The sequence below is a fragment of the Anser brachyrhynchus genome (assembly GCF_964034855.1).
Source record: "Anser brachyrhynchus genome assembly, chromosome: 17".
In the NCBI taxonomy this organism is placed as follows: domain Eukaryota; kingdom Metazoa; phylum Chordata; class Aves; order Anseriformes; family Anatidae; genus Anser; species Anser brachyrhynchus.
In genome coordinates this window covers 9846268-9863604 of record NC_137710.1, presented here as the reverse complement: position 1 = coordinate 9863604, position 17337 = coordinate 9846268, and the positions used below count along the sequence as shown (strand labels likewise).

Genomic DNA, 17337 nt, shown 5'->3' with positions numbered 1-17337 from the left:
TGTCGTGGTTTCAATAGCAGATTTCCCAGCAACGGGGAATGGCCCCCGCAGATTCCTGAGCCTCCTGTGGCTGGGCGCTGGGAGAGGAGGGGTAGAGCAGGGCTTTGTTAACAACAGCCTTTCAGGAGGCTGCTCCCAGTCTGTCTCTTCACAGTGCTGGTGATTCCTGCCCCTTGTTTGCCCTGCAGCCCCTCTGAGTGCCAGACCGTGCCTGCCCGGCTGTGCCCAGCATCGATGCTGGTTCATGTTTGCTCTCGGGCTTTGCACAGGCAGTTGTTTTCCTGCCCCTCTGTGCCACCAGAGCAATCTGCGTTGCTCGTGCAGCAGCTGCTTAGTGCCCAGATGTTGCCATACACATTCAGCAGTGCTTACAGGGCCCTGTAGCATCACCCCCTTTTCTTGCAGAGATGCCAAGACACACAGGTGAAATCCTGTCCTGAGGACCTGAATGGTGGGACCTAGTACTGACGCTGAGGCACAAGGAGTGATCTGTGGAGAGTTGCGCTGTGTAGCTGGTACTCACAGCTCTGTGGACAAATCTCCTCTCTCCAGATCTCCTTGCATGGAGAAAGGGCCCTATGGCTGTGCACGATGCAGCAGGGCATGTGTGGGCAGAGCTGTGCTCACAGCACTGCTCTTCTGATTTCTCTCCTGAGAAGCTGTGAAACCACAGAGCAGAAGTCTGGTTCCCAGCAGCCTCTCAAAGCTGGGGCCGGTTGTGCTGCAGCTCTCGCTGCTGGGCCAGCCTAAAAGCAGCCTGTTGCCCTGTGACCCTGGTTTCCATATCTAACACGTCTGAGGGCTCGCTGTGCTGCAGGGCATGGCAGCTGTTGTACCGGGCTGTGGAGGACCCATTTTTCCCTTACAGGTGCCGTGGTGTGGTATCACAGCTCTCTTTAGCCCTCACACGTGAGCCAAGAGATGACCACAGCAGGAGGGCTGTGTTCTGAGGCACCGGGAGACTTTGTGCACCACCGCTTGGTATTTCTGCTCTCAGGGTGGTGATAGAGCCCACCCTCTATCGGGAGAGTCCCTGGAGCAAGCGGAAGGGGAAGGAGAGCACGTTTCTGTGATTAAAAACAATTCTTACATGGAGGAAATTGCCCCTCACCCCAGCCTGAGCGGTCACACACTGCGCCCTGCCCCGGGGGCTCAGCCTCACGCTGGGGCAGCTCGGTGGGAAGGCACGGGGAGCAGGTGGAGCAGCGTCAGTGCAGCACTTTGCCCCCTGTCCCACAGGGGCTGTGGCCTCCAGCGGGTGGGCTCCTCTCCTGCCTCCAAACACAGCAGGGGACGGACCTGGGGGGCTGCCCTGGGCAGCCAGGAGGCTCGGAGTGACCCTGTGCCGTTGCTTTGAGCAGACCCCAGCACGGCGGGTGCCTGGGGCCTCCCCGTGCCCCGGACTTGGTCCAAAATAGATGTGACCTGGTGGGACAAAGCCACCCTGAGGGACAGCCCGTGCTGAGGGTTGTTAGCGGAGCTGTTTCGCACCGTCCTGCGCACACGTAGCGCGCGGGCAGCTCCTCCCTGTGAGGTGAGAGATCGGGTGCTGCCGAGAGGCCTCCTCCTGCCTTGGCTGCTGGAGACCGGGGCTGGGCATGGCGCTCGCCCTTGCCCTCCTGCCACTGCTGCTCCTGCCCTGGGGTAAGTGCCTGCTCCGTCCCTTCGCCCTGTTGGGAGGCACTGGGACTGTCCCGCCTCAGCCTCGCCCTGCTTTGGGTTTTTTTGTGTGGGTGTGCTTTGAAAGCCTTACTCCCTCGCGCTGCTTGTTATCCCCCGCCATGCTGTGCCTCTTCGGAGCCCCCCTGAAATTGAGAGAAACGAGCAAACAGCTCCTGATGTATTTTGCAAAAGTACCTGGATGCTGAATTGGAGACAGAAATACTAGCTCAGAGGCACAGTGTAAGGAACTTGAGTGCATCCGTTTGTTGATCAAGATCTAGTGTACTGATAACCAAAAATAATAAGTCTGCAAGGTTTTTACAGTTGCTTGGGTGAAACCTTCGCTGTCACCTCCTCATCGCTTATTTCAGTTGATGAAATCTTACCTTCTGCAGGGTTGTTGTTGTCTAGGCACCCTTCGTGGTACTGGGTAGGAAGCTGTTCCTGGCGGAGTTCTGTGCTGTGTCTCTGAGCAGGGATGTGCAGGCTGCAGTAACTGGGGGCTCCCGTGGCTTTAGGGGCCACTGGGCGTGCAGATGAGCCCCAGGCTCCCTGCGGCTCTGTCTGGACAGAGGGAGAATTTGGTTGGGGCATCTGCGTGCTCTGTGAACCCCCCAAAGAGATAAAATTGGTGGGGCAGCTGTCGGGCCCTCACCTGGGGCATTTGCTCTGTGCTCAGTACCTGAAGCCAGCGCAGTGGTGCAGGATGGAGTCAGTGTGCCTGCTCCTTGCCTGGGAGCAGGAATCGGGGCTCTCCTCCAATTCTCGCTTTCAGGTTCAGGGACTCTTGGATATCCTGAGAGTCAAGTGGTTCTTGTGACTGAAGGGGAGCCTGTGGTTATGGAGTGTCCTTTCCGCAAGCACACTGGCAGTGGTGATCCCTTCTATGAGCTCATCTGGAGCCACAGGAACATGTCAGGAAGGATCCTGCAGTTTAGGATGACACGGTCCAATGCCTCCTGTGCGCACCGCAGCGAAGGTCACTTCAGCGGCACTGTGGATTTTGAAAGGAGCGTGAGCTTTCTCAACATCTCAGAAGTGCTTATGAATGACACTGGCCCTTACCTCTGCTATGTGAAGATAGGGAGCAGCAACCCCACCGAAAAGGTGACTCACCTGCTCGTTAGAGGTGAGTCCGTCTCTCCTGTTTTCCCCTTTCTTTCCTTCCAGCATTACACCTGTGCATCCCTGAGAAAGCGTAGTCCTCTCTTGTCATCGAGTGGCTTCCCAAAGCCTTTGGGAAGCGTTAGCCTTGTTGGACTGAGCTCAGGCAAGGGACCGCCCCCGTGCTGGGAAAAGGAGAATGGTTTGCGTTTTAACACCTAGCCTTACAGAGTTTTGTTTTACATTCCCACTGGCTTGTGCAGCCCCCAGTAACTTTTGTGGGCACAGTGCTTTGCCTGAGCTGGCATTATGCAGGCATCAAAGCAGCTCTGACATGACCACCCACGTGAGCCTCTCTTCTTTGCAGGTCGGCAGCCGTGGGCAGCCTCTGGGGGCCTCAGCTTCTCTGTACCTCAAGGAGGCGAAGTCACCTTGGACTGTGATTTCCCTGCCAACCTGACCAGGAACTTCACCAACCTCTTTTGGCTGCACGAGCAAGACCAGAGCCCACCCCGACTCGTAGCATGGCACCTCACATCCAGTTTCCAGAACGATAGCGGCAGCATTGGGAGTCGTTTCCAGAGCATATTTGATCTGGAAAATCACCGGAGCCGTCTCACCATTACTGGGCTGGAAGAGGAGGACGGTGGCTGGTACCATTGTGAGGGCCTGGGAGAGCTTTCAGGCAGGCAGAGAGGGACGAGAACCAACCTTGCTGTGAAAGGTGAGCTTGTTTTCTGGGACCTTGTGGGGCAAGCAAAATCCTGCTCTGGTAAGTCTTTGCATTTCACAGTCAGTCTAATCCATGGGCTTGATCTGCTCGGGGCTTGATGACAGGGTGCATGTGACACTTCTCAGCTGGGACACATCTTAACGTGCGGTGTGCCTCTCATTCACCTTGCACTGCCCTGCAGAGCGCGGGGAGTGCAGGCAGCCAACAGCTGGAGCTATGTCTGCAGCACGCTCGTACCTGCAACAGGCTGAGAGGGCTGGCTGCCCAAAGTGTGAGCTGCTGTTGTGCTGCAACGGCAAAGCTTTGCAAGGTCAGAAAACATGAAAGCGAGATGCACAGATAAATGTAAAGTGTCTACAAAACCACAGAATGTTATCTGTGAAGAGATACAGGTTACGCACCCCTTGCTGCAAGTGGTTATCTGTAAAAGATATCACCTTGATGTGATTCTTTCAGGAACCGATTTTCATCTCTACTTAACAATGACATGGATTTTTAATGCATTTAGTTTAATGTGTACAAGTGCCTTTTATCCAGTGTTACTCAGTAACAAATCCCAGCAGAATTGTTCACTGTGTTTGCAGCCTGGCCAATTAATCCAGAACACGGTTAGTTGAAATTATGCAGTAATTTGGACTCACCATGACTCAAGTGGGAAATACATGATGTGAGGATAAAGCAGGACCCTCTTTTGAAGTGTAAGACATGCCGTGTCCCTGCTGATTTGGTGCCAAAAAGATGTGATTCGTATTTCAGAAGAAACTCTTAAAATTTGCTGGTTCTTGTGTTCTTGTTCCCACATCCTCATGCCCGTGGTGGGGTGGGCATGGCCTGCCTCCTCAGCGCTGTTAGCCTTTTTTCACAGGTTTTCTTCAATGTCTTACCCACGGCCCCTAGCTGCAGAGGTCGGAGTCTTCCATGTTTTCACTGAAACCACCAACCCGCTTGCAGGGTTGCGTGTCCCAGTATATATGACAATATGAACTCTAGGAGTACAAGCCTGCATTCTCCTTTCCAGGCTCCTCGGCTGTCCTGCTGGTTGCTTTGGGGAGCGTTGCGTTTGCCGTCATGGCTCTGTGCTTGTACTTTCTGTGTAAGTAATACTGGGCAAGGAACACGGCTTCACCCAGGCATCACCTCACACCTTATCACAGCAGTGGCCTGATCTCTCCTGTCTCTGTGAGGACACTGGCTCTTCAGCAACACGGCCAGGCCCTCACCTGCACTGCGCTGTGTCCTCTGCTGACGCCTCGCTGCATCCCTTGTGGTCTCAGCCGAGCGTGGGGCACCGGGAGCAGACGGGACTCACGTGGGTGGCACTGCATCAGGCCGCTGCTGTCACATGGAGGAGCGTGAGAGGAGGCCAAAAGCTCCCCCATGCCCTGGTAGAATGTCTTTCAGCAGTTAGTGTGATACGGGGTTCAGCCTTTGGACTGTAAGGAGGTGTAGAGCAGGCCATTATAGTGGGGAACAACTGTCAGGCAAAATCCTTCCGATAGCGACCGGTCCCGGTCTGTGAGCAGGGAGGCTGTGTTAGAGCCGTGCTATTTCAGCGTGGGCTGCTCCAGCAGAGCTGTGTCCCCTCTGCTCTGTTTCAGACAAGCATCACATCCAGCTGAGGAGACGGCGCACCTTGCAGGACGCATCGGGTCCCTGCTGCAGGCCCGCAGAGGAGGGCGTGAGGCAGCCTGCAGGCGGGGAAGCTGTCAGTGTCAGCGCTGGCAGCATGGCAGAGTACAGCGTGAGTGCGGTGCGGGGCAGAGCCCAGCCACTGCTGACTCCTGCAGCAGTGCAGGGGCTGGCGACGGAGCCCTGAGGAGGAAGCCATGGATGGGGCTGCTGGGCAGTAACCGAGGCTGTTGTTTGTTCACAGCTCCTCACTTTCCCAGGAAGGAACGCCGCTGCTGCGGTCCGGGGACAACGATGACAGCCCAGGAGAGCCCAGTGGGACGGAGGGAGCTGTGCTGTGCTTCCAGTATTCATGGCACTGTGGATAATTCCCCTCCACTGTGTATCATGCAAAGGTCCCTAGCAAAACCTTCTCTCCCTTGATGGTTGTTTTATGTATTCAATTAAAGCCTCTCGAGGACAGACTGTGTGTACGTTCAGTCTCTGCTGTACCTGGCTGTTCTGGCTCCTTGTGGAGCTGGCTTTCAGCTGCTCTGTATCCAGCCTGGCTCAGACCAACCCTTGCACCATCCCCAGGGGCTGATGCTACCCACCAGACACAGCCACATCCTCCTCCCGTGGAGGAAAAGCCTGGCAGCTCTGCAGGATGAAGCAAGGCCTGCATGGGGACTTCTCTAACCCAGGGCAGGAGAGAGGTGCTGATGTCTCTGTTCCTATTGCTGTCCCATCAAAACAGCACTCCAACACTCCACAGCCTCAGGGGAAGCACCGACAGCAAATGCCTGCCCAACCCCAAGGAGGGCCAGTGTGTTTCAGCCTCCTCGTGGGGCTGTACGACCATGGCAGCTGTGTGCCATAGCCCAGCCACACACAGGGCCATGCAGTCCCACCAGGCACAACCCAAACCTTGCTGCCTCCTGTGCTGCAAGCGCGCAGCCCACTCCCGAGCGATGGCGTTATGGCGGCTCTGAGGAGCCTCAGCCACCACCTTTTGCTCTCGTTTTGCTCTCACTGCTCCCTGGGGAGGCTGTGTCACAGTAAATTGGTCAAGGTTGCGTAGGGGGAAGTAATTGCTTTTGTTAGACCAGCTGATAGAGAAGAGGGGAAAAAATAGCTGAGCCGTTGGGCACGTGAGCCCTTGTTGAGACCACTGCAGCGTGTCGAAGCAGAGCGAACATCCGTCTTGCTGGCGGGCCATAGCACCCAGTCTTTGGGACCAGAGACGCAGTGTTGGGTTGGTGTAACAAGGCAGGACCCTGTCCTGGAGCTCGTGGCTCCATTTTCCCTCAAACACAGAGCATGCTCAACCACTCACAAAAATCTTAGGCTTGGAGATGCCTTGGGAGCTGGGCTGCAGAGGTGTGCGTGCCCTGTGGTGGCGTTACAGACAGGAGGGCCTTCACACCCACTGATTCTGGAAGCTCTTTGCTTTACCGGTCTGCAGTCCTTCCTCACCAGACACCACCTGCGCTGCAGCCACAGCCCCCCACACTGTGTCCCTCAGTAAATGTCTTCTGGAAGGTCAACTTGTTTTTGGTGGTGTCCCCACCCTTGTACCCCAGTACCAAGGGCAGTGGAGCAGGCTGACATGTGCAAGGCTGTGCCTGGAGGTGAAGGTGCTGACGCTGGGCTGGGCTCTCGCCCCACTGACTTGAGCCCCCTTGCTGAAGCCCAGTTGCAGCAAATGGAGCGACACGGGCAGCTGAAGTCCCCAGCCCCCTGTGTCATTTACATACACCTCACTAGCAGCACATCAGCCCGGGCTTGTGCAGTACCACAGCCCGTCTCCAAAACAGCCTACCTTCCTCTGCTCCCCATCCTGGCCCCTGCCATGGCCCTGGGCTTCGTGGTCTTGCTGCTGGTGGGGACAGCAGGGACAGGTAAGGGCAGCGTGGCTGCACTAGTTGATGCTGGGGAAGGTGGGCAGGACTGAGGTGTGTACGGGCAATGTTCAGCCGAGCTGGGAGGAGGTATGCTCCAAGGCTATGTGGTGCAATGAGTGGGGCTGCGCAGTGGGGACACCTAAAGAGGGTAAGGGAATATTTTGGGGCTGGGGGTGGTTGGGCACGGCTCCCCATCAGTAACCGCATACCTGGTACGTGCAGCCTGCAAGGCTCAGCAGGTGCTGACCCAGCCGACCACCGTGTTGGTGCTGCCCGGGCAGACCGCCCGGCTGTCCTGCACCCTCAGCCCCCAGTACAACATCACCGACTTCGGCATCACCTGGTACCAGCAGCGCCCGGGGCAGGCCCTCAGGTACCTGCTCTACTACAACTCGGAGCACGACAACCACAAACCCACCAGGATTCCTGACCGCTTCTTCGCTACCAAAGACCTTGCCCGCAACGCCTGCATCCTCACCATCACGGACGCCCAGGAGGAAGACAACGGCAGATATTACTGCTCGCTGTCCTCCACCAACAGCTGGCTGTAGCAGCGGGGAGCGGAACCGGCTTGCCCCATGCGCCGTGATGCGATGCAGGGCTGGAGGGAAGGGGCACAGACCTCCTGCAGCCCAGGGCCAGCCCGGCGCAGTGCCGCAGCCGCCTCACTTTTCCTCCCTCACCTTCCTTCCCTCACCTTCCCTCCCTCACCTTCCTTCCCTCCCCTCCCCTCCCTTCACCTCCCCTCACAGTCCTGCTCTCCCCACATCCCAGCGGCGGTGGGAGCACGGGGCCATGCCGCGGGGTGCCTGAGCTGGTGGCCGGCAGGGGCTGCGGTTTGGTAAAGGCAATAAAAATGTTCGCCCCTCCGACGCCGCGCTTCTGCCTTCGTCTCTGTGTGCCCTACCCCCCGCCGCCATCTTGTCGCCCCCCGCCGCCATTTTGTGGCGCCCCCCGCGCCCCCCGCCGCCATTTTGTGGCGCCCCCCAGCGCTCCCCCGGCTCCTGAGGGGGAACGGGGCGCGGGGCGGCACGGGCGCTGCTGGGCGCTCCGCACGAGCGTGGGCACGCAGGGGGGGCGAGGCGTTTTTCCGTTAAATTCTCGCAGATTACGTAAAAACGCTATGGGAAAAACGGGGGGATGCTAGGGGGGAGGGGACACAACGCCTCAAGGTCCCTCTCGCAGCAGGGACCGCTCCAGAGCGCATGCGCAGCACAGCCGCGCACCCCTGGGGAGGGGGCGCTAGGGGGCGTGGCATGGGAAAGTTGGGCGTCACGTGGGGCGGAGCGGGCGCTGCCATTGGCTTGTGGGAGGGGAAAAGGAGGCGCGTTACTTCCTGGTTACCGCAGTCCGCGTCGGGGTAACGGGGCGGGCGGAGCTCTGCGGCGCAGCACGATGGTGAGCGGCCGCCTCGCATCGCCTCCCACCGCGGGGCTGCGGCGGTGCCTGCGGGCCCCGAGGCTCGATTTTCTGCCGTGCTCTCTGCACCCCTGCTGTTGCTGGGCGGTGAATTCCCTCCACGGGGGAGCGGGAGCCTGGAGCCCGCCGTGCTGCACGGGGGGAGTAGCGTGGGCCTGCCCTGCCGGCCCCTCGGGCGCTGCGGGGCTAATCCCGGGAGGCTGCACCCAAAAGAAATCCCTGCCGGGCCTGTAAAGGCTGCTGGAATTAGCAAGCGCCCCGGAGCTGCTGACTGACTTTGTACTGCTGAGTAACGTGGATTAAAACTCTCTCTTTCCTCCTGCTGTGTGTGAAGCTGGTGTTAGTACTCGGGGACCTTCACATCCCGCACCGATGCAGCGGTCTGCCTGTGAAGTTCAAGAACCTGCTGGTTCCAGGAAAAATCCAGCATATCTTGTGCACAGGAAACCTCTGCACCAAGGAGAGCTATGACTACCTCAGAACTTTGGCTGGGGACATTCACGTTGTTAGGGGGGACTCTGAGGTAATGTTCTTGCTGCTCTTAATTCCCCCGTTCACTGTCCTGCATGCTGTGGCTGTCTCAGTGAAACCTGGGAGGTCCTTCAGTGTTAGCAATTACAGAGTGGTAAGGTGCTGGGATAGGAAATAAGAATAAGACTGAAGAAACAAAATACCTTTCTAGATGTTTCTCATTGCATTTGCAACAAGGGAGGACTTGGTGTGCAGTGGTAAAACATGCACTTAATTTGTATGAAGGCCTGTACAAGTCTTCTTGTGACTGTTGTGAAGCCACTGCAGCTTGCTTGGGAGTCATAGGCATGGGCAATGCGTGCGTGTTTACTTACTACTGAGTAGCCCTGATGCTCACACAGTTCCTGTCAGGCACGAGATCCCAGTTCTTTGCTCTGCAGTTGCTCTTTGCTGACAAATGGTGCAGGCTTCCCAGGGTGTGTACACTGAGAGAGACATTGTGAGCTTGGGTGGTGGCAGGTGGGTTTGTGTCTTGGGTCACGTGAACCTGCACGGTGTTGATGAGGAGTCTTCTGCTGATTTCTAACCCTTGTGTTTCTCCTTCTCAGAGTCTGAATTATCCTGAACAGAAGGTTGTAACTGTTGGGCAGTTCAGAATTGGGTTGATTCACGGTCATCAGGTTATTCCCTGGGGTGATGTGGCCAGCCTGGCACTGCTACAGAGGCAGCTGGATGTGGACATTCTCATCTCAGGACACACACACAAATTTGAAGCATTTGAACACGAAAATAAGTTCTACATCAACCCAGGATCAGCTACAGGAGCCTACAGTGCTTTAGAAACGTGAGTGAAATGAGCTTGAACTACCCAGTGCAGCACAGCTCATGCACGTTACCCCAAATGTGTGTGTTGAGCCCCCATGTTGCAGAGCAGTGCTGAGCAGCTGTGACATGCAGGCCACCCCTCCTCTTCCCAGATAATGCAGCCTGACACTCCCCCTGTTAACAAGATTTTTAGTTCATGAATTGGGCCTAGCACTGGCGTGTCTGGTGCTGGCTGCTTCCTGGGCCCGCAGAGGGGCCCAGGCCTGCTGCAGCTTCTTGGAGTTGTCTTGCCTTTTGGTGTCTTCCAGGAGCTGCATGCTGACCTCTTGTAGGAAATGAGGCCTTTTGAGGCACTTCCAGGGTCTGAGACACACAGCAGCTGGCACATCCAGTCATGAGAGCTGTTCTTGGGAACTGCAACTCTGTTTGAGCTGCTGCTGTCAGTGCCTCTGAGCTGTGGTACTACTCAGATCCCTGCAGCCCTTTGCAATCAATTGTTTTAGAACACATTCACATAAGATAGGTTAATAACAAGAATTATAAGCTAATCAGGGTGATTGTCAAAGTATGTTTTCATTCCAGGAACACTATCCCTTCATTTGTACTGATGGATATCCAGGCTTCCACGGTTGTGACCTATGTATACCAACTAATTGAGGATGATGTGAAAGTGGAAAGGATTGAGTTCAAGAAATACTGATGCATCTTTAAATCTGCTTGCTAACTTCATGCTGCCTCTGTCCTTCTCTTTCCAGTTTAAATGGGGACAGGCCACGGGGGGGTGCTGTTGCAGCAGCATGTTTGGTTGTAAATGAGCTACAACGTTAATGATGGTGAGCCTGCAAAGCGTAGTCTTGGTTCGTGATCGAGGCTTGAAGCAGAAGAAACTTGATTAGCTCGTCAAAAACATGCTGTGTCCAAGAAGCAGGTGCTGTGCTCCTGGCCTGGAGAGGTAGAAAGGGTGGTGGTAGCTGGGACAGAACATGTGTAAAATAAGCATAAATAAACCTATATTTTCATGTGACTGGGTCCTATTTATTATTCCTTAACTGAGAATGGGGGCAGGAACCGAGTCCAAGGGGCCTCTCTGGGGCCTGAAAGGGAGCCTCTGTTTGCTTCCCGAGGAATACCATGAAACCTTTCTGGAGTGGTTGGAGCTGTCTGAGGACTTGTAACAGCTCTGACGGCCCCGGGGTCCCCTCGCAATGCCTGTGCAAGGCCCGTGGTGGGCAGGAGGCACTGCTGCAGCACGGGGCTGTTGGTGTTTCTATAGATCACAGTGGAATGGCCAGTGCTGGGGGTCTTCTGGTACCAGCCATAGCCACCACTACTCCCAGAGCAGGTGATCTGCACCGTGTCTCCCGGATTCGCTAACTTCAAAAATGGCTGAGTCAGTGCTGCCTGGACCAGGGAACCTGAAGAGGAGAGAGGAGAAAATTGGGCTCAGCGAGTGCCCCACCCGCACAGCCCTCACTGTGCTTCGGCGGGATGGGGATCGCCACCATCCAAGGAGCAGGGACCGCAGCCACAGGCACGTTGGAGCATCAGAGTGCTCCCAGGGTGTCCCAGCACAGAGGCAGCTCCAGCAGTAGCAGGAGGACTGGGCTGCCAGCACCAACGGGTGGCAGGGCTGGGGGTAATGCAGTGCTGTGCCTCTGAGAGGAAAGGGATGGTGGGAGCCCTGTCCCCAGAATCACCTCCCATGCAGCAGAGTACGACAGGGAGGATACTCACAGCCATGGCCATGCATGGGGACAGAAACCTGCCTCAGCCCCGTAGTCCTGCTCAGCCATCGGGGAGAAGGGCAGAAAGCCTCCATTTTTAACTCTGGTCTGTACCTCTGAGGTGCTTTTACCTCCCTGGGCAGCTGAACTCCATCACAACCGTGCTCTCACTCCCCCTCCTCAGAAGGAGAGGAAAAGAAGAAAATATGCCAGAAAGAAAAAAGGAAAAGCTCATGGCTTGAGCTATGGAGGATGTAGTTAAAAGGAAAGGAAGAGGGGGAAAAAAAAACAACAAACAGCAAAGGCCACGTGGAAGCACAGAAAGAGGAAAAAGTTATTCTCTCATTCGCATCACCAAATGATGCTGGGCCACATCCTGCAAAGCAGGACCACAATACACACAGTGGTTGTTTGGGAGGACAGACGGCTTCTTAACGAGAGCCCCGCCTCTCCGTCCCTTTCCCACCTTTACTGCTGAGTATGACTTTGTATGGCGTGGAATATCCCTTGGGTCGGCTTAGGCCTGCTGCCTGGTGATGTCCCTTCCCCACCTCATGCCCACCCCCAGCCTGCTGGCTCCTGAGGGGCCTGCGTGGAGTCCTGGTGCTGTGCCAGCACTGCTCAGCACCAGACACAGCACTGGTGTCATAGCAGTGGTGTTCTAGCGACAAGTGCAGGGCACAGCACTGTACGGGCTGCTGCAGGGAGCGCTAACTGCATCCCAGGTAGACCCAGCACAACGCCCACACATTATTCCATGCCATCTGTGTCACACTCAGACTCTACATACATCAGCACATCATTCTTCTCATCAGCACCGTTCCTGTCCTTTAACAGATACACAGACAGGTACTTCTTTTCACTTGACAATCCTCTCCCAAAATGTCCATAAGAACTGCTGAAGGTTAAGACTTCATCTGCCAAAGTGGTCACCCAGGAAAAGCGGAGTAGGATAACTGGAGGCCACCACCAGCTTCTGGACCACATCTCCCTGCACCACTGAAACACCACCACTGCTGTCGGAGCTCCCACAGTAATAGAGAGCCTCGTCCTCGGCTTGGACCCCAGTGATGGTTAAGGTGGCTGTGGAGCCAGATGTAGAACCAGAGAATCGTGAAGGGATGCCCGAGGGTCTGTTGCTGCTGCCATAGATCACGGTGACAGGGGCACTGCCGGGGGTCTTCTGCTGGTGCCAGCCATAGCCATCGTTACTCCCGGAGCAGGTGATCTGCACGGTGTCTCCAGGGTTCACCGACTTCGAGGCCGGCTGGGTCAGCGCTGCCTGGACCAGGGAACCTGGAGAGGGAGAGGAGAGAGGGGAGAAAACGGGGCTCAGCGAGTGCCCCACATGCACAGACCTCACCGCGCAGCAGCAGGATAGGGATGGTCCCAGTGCCAAAAGATCTTGGTCCAACCGAGGGACCCACAGCCCCACACACAGACAACGGACAGAGTCCCAGGGCACCTGCAAGGAGAGATGGAAGCAGCAGCAAGAGAAGCACCAATGGGAGCAGGCAATGGGGCTGGGGACAATATAATGCCATGCCTGTTTTAGGGATAGGAACAAGGCACACAAGCCCAGTGGTGCTGGTTAAGTGATGCAGGGAGATGTGGAAGTGAGGGAGAGACGGGAGCTAAAGATGAAGGTTTTCTGCCCTTCTCCGTCATGGCTGCAGGTGAGGTCTCTTCTCTTCCAGTGGTGGTGTTCCCTTTCCCAGTTCATGGGGAGGTCTGTGGGGGGCACTCGCTGAACCCCGTTTTCTCCCCTCCCTCCTCTCCCTCTCCAGGTTCCCTGGTCCAGTCTGCGACAACTCAGCCGGCCTCGGTGTCAGCAAACCTGGGAGAAACTGTTTGGATCATCTGCTTCAGGGGTACTGGCAACTACTTTGGCTGGTACCAGCAGAAGACCCCTGGCACTGCCCCTGTCACCGTGATCTATAGTGACAGCAAGAGACCCTCGGGCATCTCTTCGCGATTCTCTGGTTCCAAATCTGGCTCCACAGCCACGTTAACCATCACTGGGGTCCAACCCGAGGACGAGGCCGTCTATTACTGTGGGAGCTACGACTACGAAGTTGGTGAATCCGGGAGACACCGTGCAGATCACCTGCTCCGGGGGTAGCAGTGCCAGTGATGGCAACTATTGGTATGCCTGGTACCAGCAGAAGACCCCTGGCACTGGCCCTGTCACCGTGATCTATGGCAACACCAACAGACCCTCGGGAATCCCTTCACGGTTCTCTGGTTCCACATCTGGCTCCACGGGCACGTTAACCATCACTGGGGTCCAAGCCGAGGACGAGGCCGTCTATTACTGTGGTGCCTGGGGTGGCAGCGCTGGTCACGGCGAGTCCCAGCAATGGGGAAGTGAGAGGCCAAGCTGCTGTGGTACCAGGGCCCCTCGGGTGCCTGCTGCTGCAGCTTGGGCCTGGTCTAGGATCAGGAAATGCCCCCGTGAGGTGGGTCCTGCTGTGTGGCACATCCCCTCTGTGTATCCCGCAGTGATACAGCCCCCGGGATTGCTGCTGTTCCTCTGCCCATCGGCCTGTATTTTGGACACAGTGCTGAGGCCCAGACTCTGTGCCGTGCAGCTGCAGCTGTGCAGGGACGCGGAGGCAAGGGTCAGAGCAAAGGCACTGAGGAGATGGGGCTGGGTACTGGGTGCAGGAGCCAGGGCAGAAGAGCAGCAGATTAAGGAGAAAGTGCAGGTGCTAGGGCTGGGGAAAGCCTCAAATGCATGGGGCTGGCGCTGATCTGGAGATTGTGTCCCCCAGCCTGCTCCATGCTGGGGCACTCGCTGAGCCCCGTTTTCTCCCCTCTCTCCTCTCCCTCTCCAGGTTCCCTGGTCCAGGCAGTGATTACTCAGCCGGCCTCAAAGTTGGTGAACCTGGGAGACACCGTGCAGATCACCTGCTCCGGGAGCAGCTACAACTACTATGGCTGGTACCAGCAGAAGACCCCTGGCACTGTCCCTGTCACCATGATCTATGACAACAACAAGAGACCCTCGGACATCCCTTCACGATTCTCTGGTTCCACATCTGGCTACACGGCCACCTTAACCATCACTGGTGTCCAAGCTGAGGACGAGGCCGTCTATTACTGTGGGAGCTACGACAGCAGCAGTGGTTATGATAAGGTGATGCTGACTGGGCAGAGAGATCCTGCATGTCAGAGAGGTCGGTTTAGTCTCCCCCTTCCTCTCAGCTAGGCAGTGCCATCTCACCAGGTGACCTGCTGTCCTTCCCCTTGTCCACCATGTCCCGGGGATTCGCTGCATTTCAGCTACCCCAGGCTGAGTGTTGCCCAGGGCCCTGCAGCTGCACAGCTGCCTGCAGTGCACATGGCTGGGTGCGTGCGCGTTGTGCACCTGGGGAGTCCTGGGCATGCCCTGGGCAGATAAGGAGAGCTCCTGCCTCAGCCCTTTGGTTGCCCAGTGGTCTGGTTCAGGCACTGGTGTTGTCTGTGTCCATGCAACAAGCTGCAGAGATGTGTGGTTCTGGGGGTGGCTTTCGGTACAGCTGATAGCAGCAGAAGACCCCTGGCAATGCCCCTGTCACGGTGATCTATAGAAACTCCAACAGACCCTCGGGCATCCCTTCACGATTCTCTGCGTCTACGTCTGGCTCCACAGCCACGTTAACCATCACTGGTGTCCAAGCTGAGGACAAGGCTGTCTATTACTGTGGGAGCAAGGACGGCAGTGCTTGCCAGGGTCACAGTGAGTCCCAGCAGTTAGGAAGTGAGTCACTTTACTGGTGTGGCCCAGAGCCCCTTGACTGCCTGCTGCTGCTGCTTGAACATGGTGAAGGAGCTGCCAATGTGCCCAGTGGGATGGAACCCATCACGTGGCAAGTGCCGTGTTCCAGCACATCCCCTCTGTGCTGCTTGCAGGAATGGAGCCCCCGGCAACGATGCCCTTTCCCCTGCCCATCAGCTGCTCGAGTCCTGGGCACCTTGGGGTGGGCATTGCGGGGCCAGGGAGTTCTGCAGGTGGGGGCATTTCCCATGTGTGTGGTGGCTCCTGGACACCAGGGGCTGCCGGGTACAAATCAGAGCTGAGAGTGGGGCTGCTCCTGACAAGAGGCATGAATCCAGGTGGCCTCTGGAGTGGGACTCCAGAGTGCCCACCACCGTCAGCTCATGGGCAGCCTTGTGGAGCCATAGGTCCTGCTGCCTGACGGGTGCCTGTAGGCAGAGTGGCCTCATCCCACTGCTGCAGCCTGATGAGGTCTGTACATGTGGGGCACTCACTGAGTCCTGTTTTCTCCCCTCTCTCCTCTCCCTCTCCAGGTTCCCTGGTCCAGGCAGCGCTGACTCAGCTGGCCTCAAAGTCGGCAAACCCGGGAGAAACCGTGCAGATCACCTGCTCTGGGGGTTATAGCTACTATGCGTGGTTCCAGCAGAAGACCCCTGGCAGTGCCCCTGTCACCGTGATCTACCAGAACAACAACAGACCCTCGGGCATCCCTTCGCGATTCTCTGGTTCCAAATCTGGCTCCACGGCCACATTAACCATCACTGAGGTCCAAGCCGAGGACGAGGCCGTCTATTACTGTGCGAGCTACGACAGCAGTGCTAGCGCTGACACAGTGACACAAGGCAATGGGGAAGTGATAGAAAAACTAGATCCTGCCATTACAGGAGCAGTTGTCTCCCTGCTGTCCCCTCTGATGGTGGCACAGGTCCCCAACTCAGCCCTGCCCACCCCACCCCATAGTGCAGGGTCTGTGCCCATCACCTGGGCAGGGGATGGCCCCCAGGAGCCCTGGGCTGCACCAGCAACCCCTGGTCCTCAGGCTCCCATTTGTCAGGGGCTGTGGATTCCTTCCTGGGCCTGCAGCCTTTGGGTGCCTGGGCCCTGTCCTGCTGCTGCGCGCTGAGGTCTGTGCGTGTGGGGCACTCGCTGAGCCCCGTTTTCTCCCCTCTCTCCCCTCCCTCTCCAGGTTCCCTGGTCCAGGCTGCGACAACTCAGACGGCCTTGAAGTTGGTGAACCCAGGACACACCGTGCAGATCACCCGCTCCGGGGGTAGCACCACCAGTGATGGCAAATATTACTACGGCTGGCACCAGCAGAAGACCTCTGGCACTGGCCTTGTCACTGTGATCTATGAGAGCACAAAGAGACTCTCGGTCATCCCTTAATGATTCTCTGGTTCTCCATCTGGCTCCACGAACACGTTAACCATCACTGGGGTCCAAGCTGAGGACGAGGCTGTCTACTACTGTGGTGCCTACGATGGCAGCAGTGAGGGCTGTGCGTGTGGGGCACTCGCTGAGCCCCGTTTTCTCCCCTATCTCCTCTCCCTCTCCAGGTTCCCTGGTCCAGGCAGTGATTACTCAGCCGGCCTCGAAGTCGGTGAACCCGGGAGACACCGTGCAGATCACCTGCTCCGGGGCTAGCAGCAGCTACTTTGGCTGGTTCCAGCAGAAGACCCCTGGCAGTGCCCCTGTCACCGTGATCTATGAGGACACCAAGAGACCCTCGGGCATCCCTTCACGATTCTCTGGTTCCAAATCTGGCTCCACGGGCACGTTAACCATCACTGGGGTCCAAGCCGAGGACGAGGCTGTCTATTACTGTGCTAGCTGGGACAGCAGTGCTAGTGCTGGTATAGTGACACGGGGGCGATGGGGAAGTGATAGAAAAACCTCCTGTCATTGCAGGAGCAGTTGTCTCCCTGCTGTCCCCTCTGATGGTGGCACAGGTCCCCAACTCAGCCCTGCCCACCCCACCCCATAGTGCAGGGTCTGTGCCCATCACCTGGGCAGGGGATGGCCCAAAGGAGCCCTGGGCTGCACCAGCAACCCCTGGTCCTCAGGCTCCCATTTGTCAGGGGCTGTGGATTCCTTCCTGGGCCTGCAGCCTTTGGGTGCCTGGGCCCT

At 57.1% G+C, this 17337-nt stretch overlaps 4 protein-coding genes and 1 gene segment (V, D, J or C); 4 read left to right on the top strand and 1 right to left on the bottom strand.

The window, feature by feature from the left end:
- Positions 1–35: 35 nt before the first annotated feature.
- On the top strand, positions 36–7370 carry LOC308179560 (uncharacterized protein). Of its 3 annotated transcripts, XM_080559938.1 has the most exons (7): positions 597–1644; positions 2438–2791; positions 3134–3490; positions 4518–4592; positions 5098–5240; positions 5373–7008; positions 7234–7370. In XM_080559938.1, exons 1-6 carry the CDS (start codon positions 1599–1601, stop codon positions 5424–5426), a joined length of 1029 nt encoding a protein of 342 aa, XP_080416064.1. In that variant the 5' UTR covers positions 597–1598; the 3' UTR covers positions 5427–7008; positions 7234–7370. The 3 variants fall into 3 exon arrangements, with proteins under 3 accessions (XP_080416065.1, XP_080416063.1, XP_080416064.1); XM_080559937.1 differs by having other exon boundaries at positions 37–1644; positions 5098–7008; XM_080559939.1 differs by lacking the exon at positions 4518–4592 and having other exon boundaries at positions 36–1644; positions 5098–7008.
- On the top strand, positions 6960–7562 carry LOC308179692 (pre-B lymphocyte protein 3-like; the record flags this gene model as incomplete). Its single annotated transcript, XM_080560243.1, has 2 exons — positions 6960–7008; positions 7234–7562. The coding sequence occupies 2 exons, from the start codon at positions 6960–6962 to the stop codon at positions 7560–7562; spliced, it is 378 nt and encodes a 125-aa protein (XP_080416369.1).
- A 688-nt stretch (positions 7563–8250) lies between these two features.
- On the top strand, positions 8251–10750 carry LOC308179563 (vacuolar protein sorting-associated protein 29-like). The gene is made up of 4 exons (XM_080559942.1): positions 8251–8409; positions 8765–8953; positions 9510–9745; positions 10309–10750. Exons 1-4 carry the CDS (start codon positions 8407–8409, stop codon positions 10424–10426), a joined length of 546 nt encoding a protein of 181 aa, XP_080416068.1. The 5' UTR covers positions 8251–8406; the 3' UTR covers positions 10427–10750.
- Positions 10751–12363: 1613 nt separating this feature from the next.
- LOC308179691 (Ig lambda chain V-1 region-like) lies at positions 12364–13118 on the bottom strand. The segment is given in 2 exons: positions 13106–13118; positions 12364–12746 (listed from the first exon to the last, which is right to left on the bottom strand).
- IGLL1 (immunoglobulin lambda like polypeptide 1) overlaps positions 13102–17337 on the top strand; it is a 35939-nt gene continuing 31703 nt past the window's right edge. The window contains exons 1-2 of one of the 9 annotated variants that reach the window (XM_080559906.1): positions 13102–13473; positions 15977–16025. In XM_080559906.1, coding sequence (XP_080416032.1) covers positions 13117–13473; positions 15977–16025 — 406 coding nt within the window. In that variant the 5' untranslated portion in view covers positions 13102–13116. Of the gene's footprint in view, positions 13529–14172; positions 14579–15661; positions 16038–17337 lie in introns of those variants that run through there. The other 8 variants (XM_080559905.1, XM_080559903.1, XM_080559904.1 and 5 more) reach the window with 8 other exon arrangements.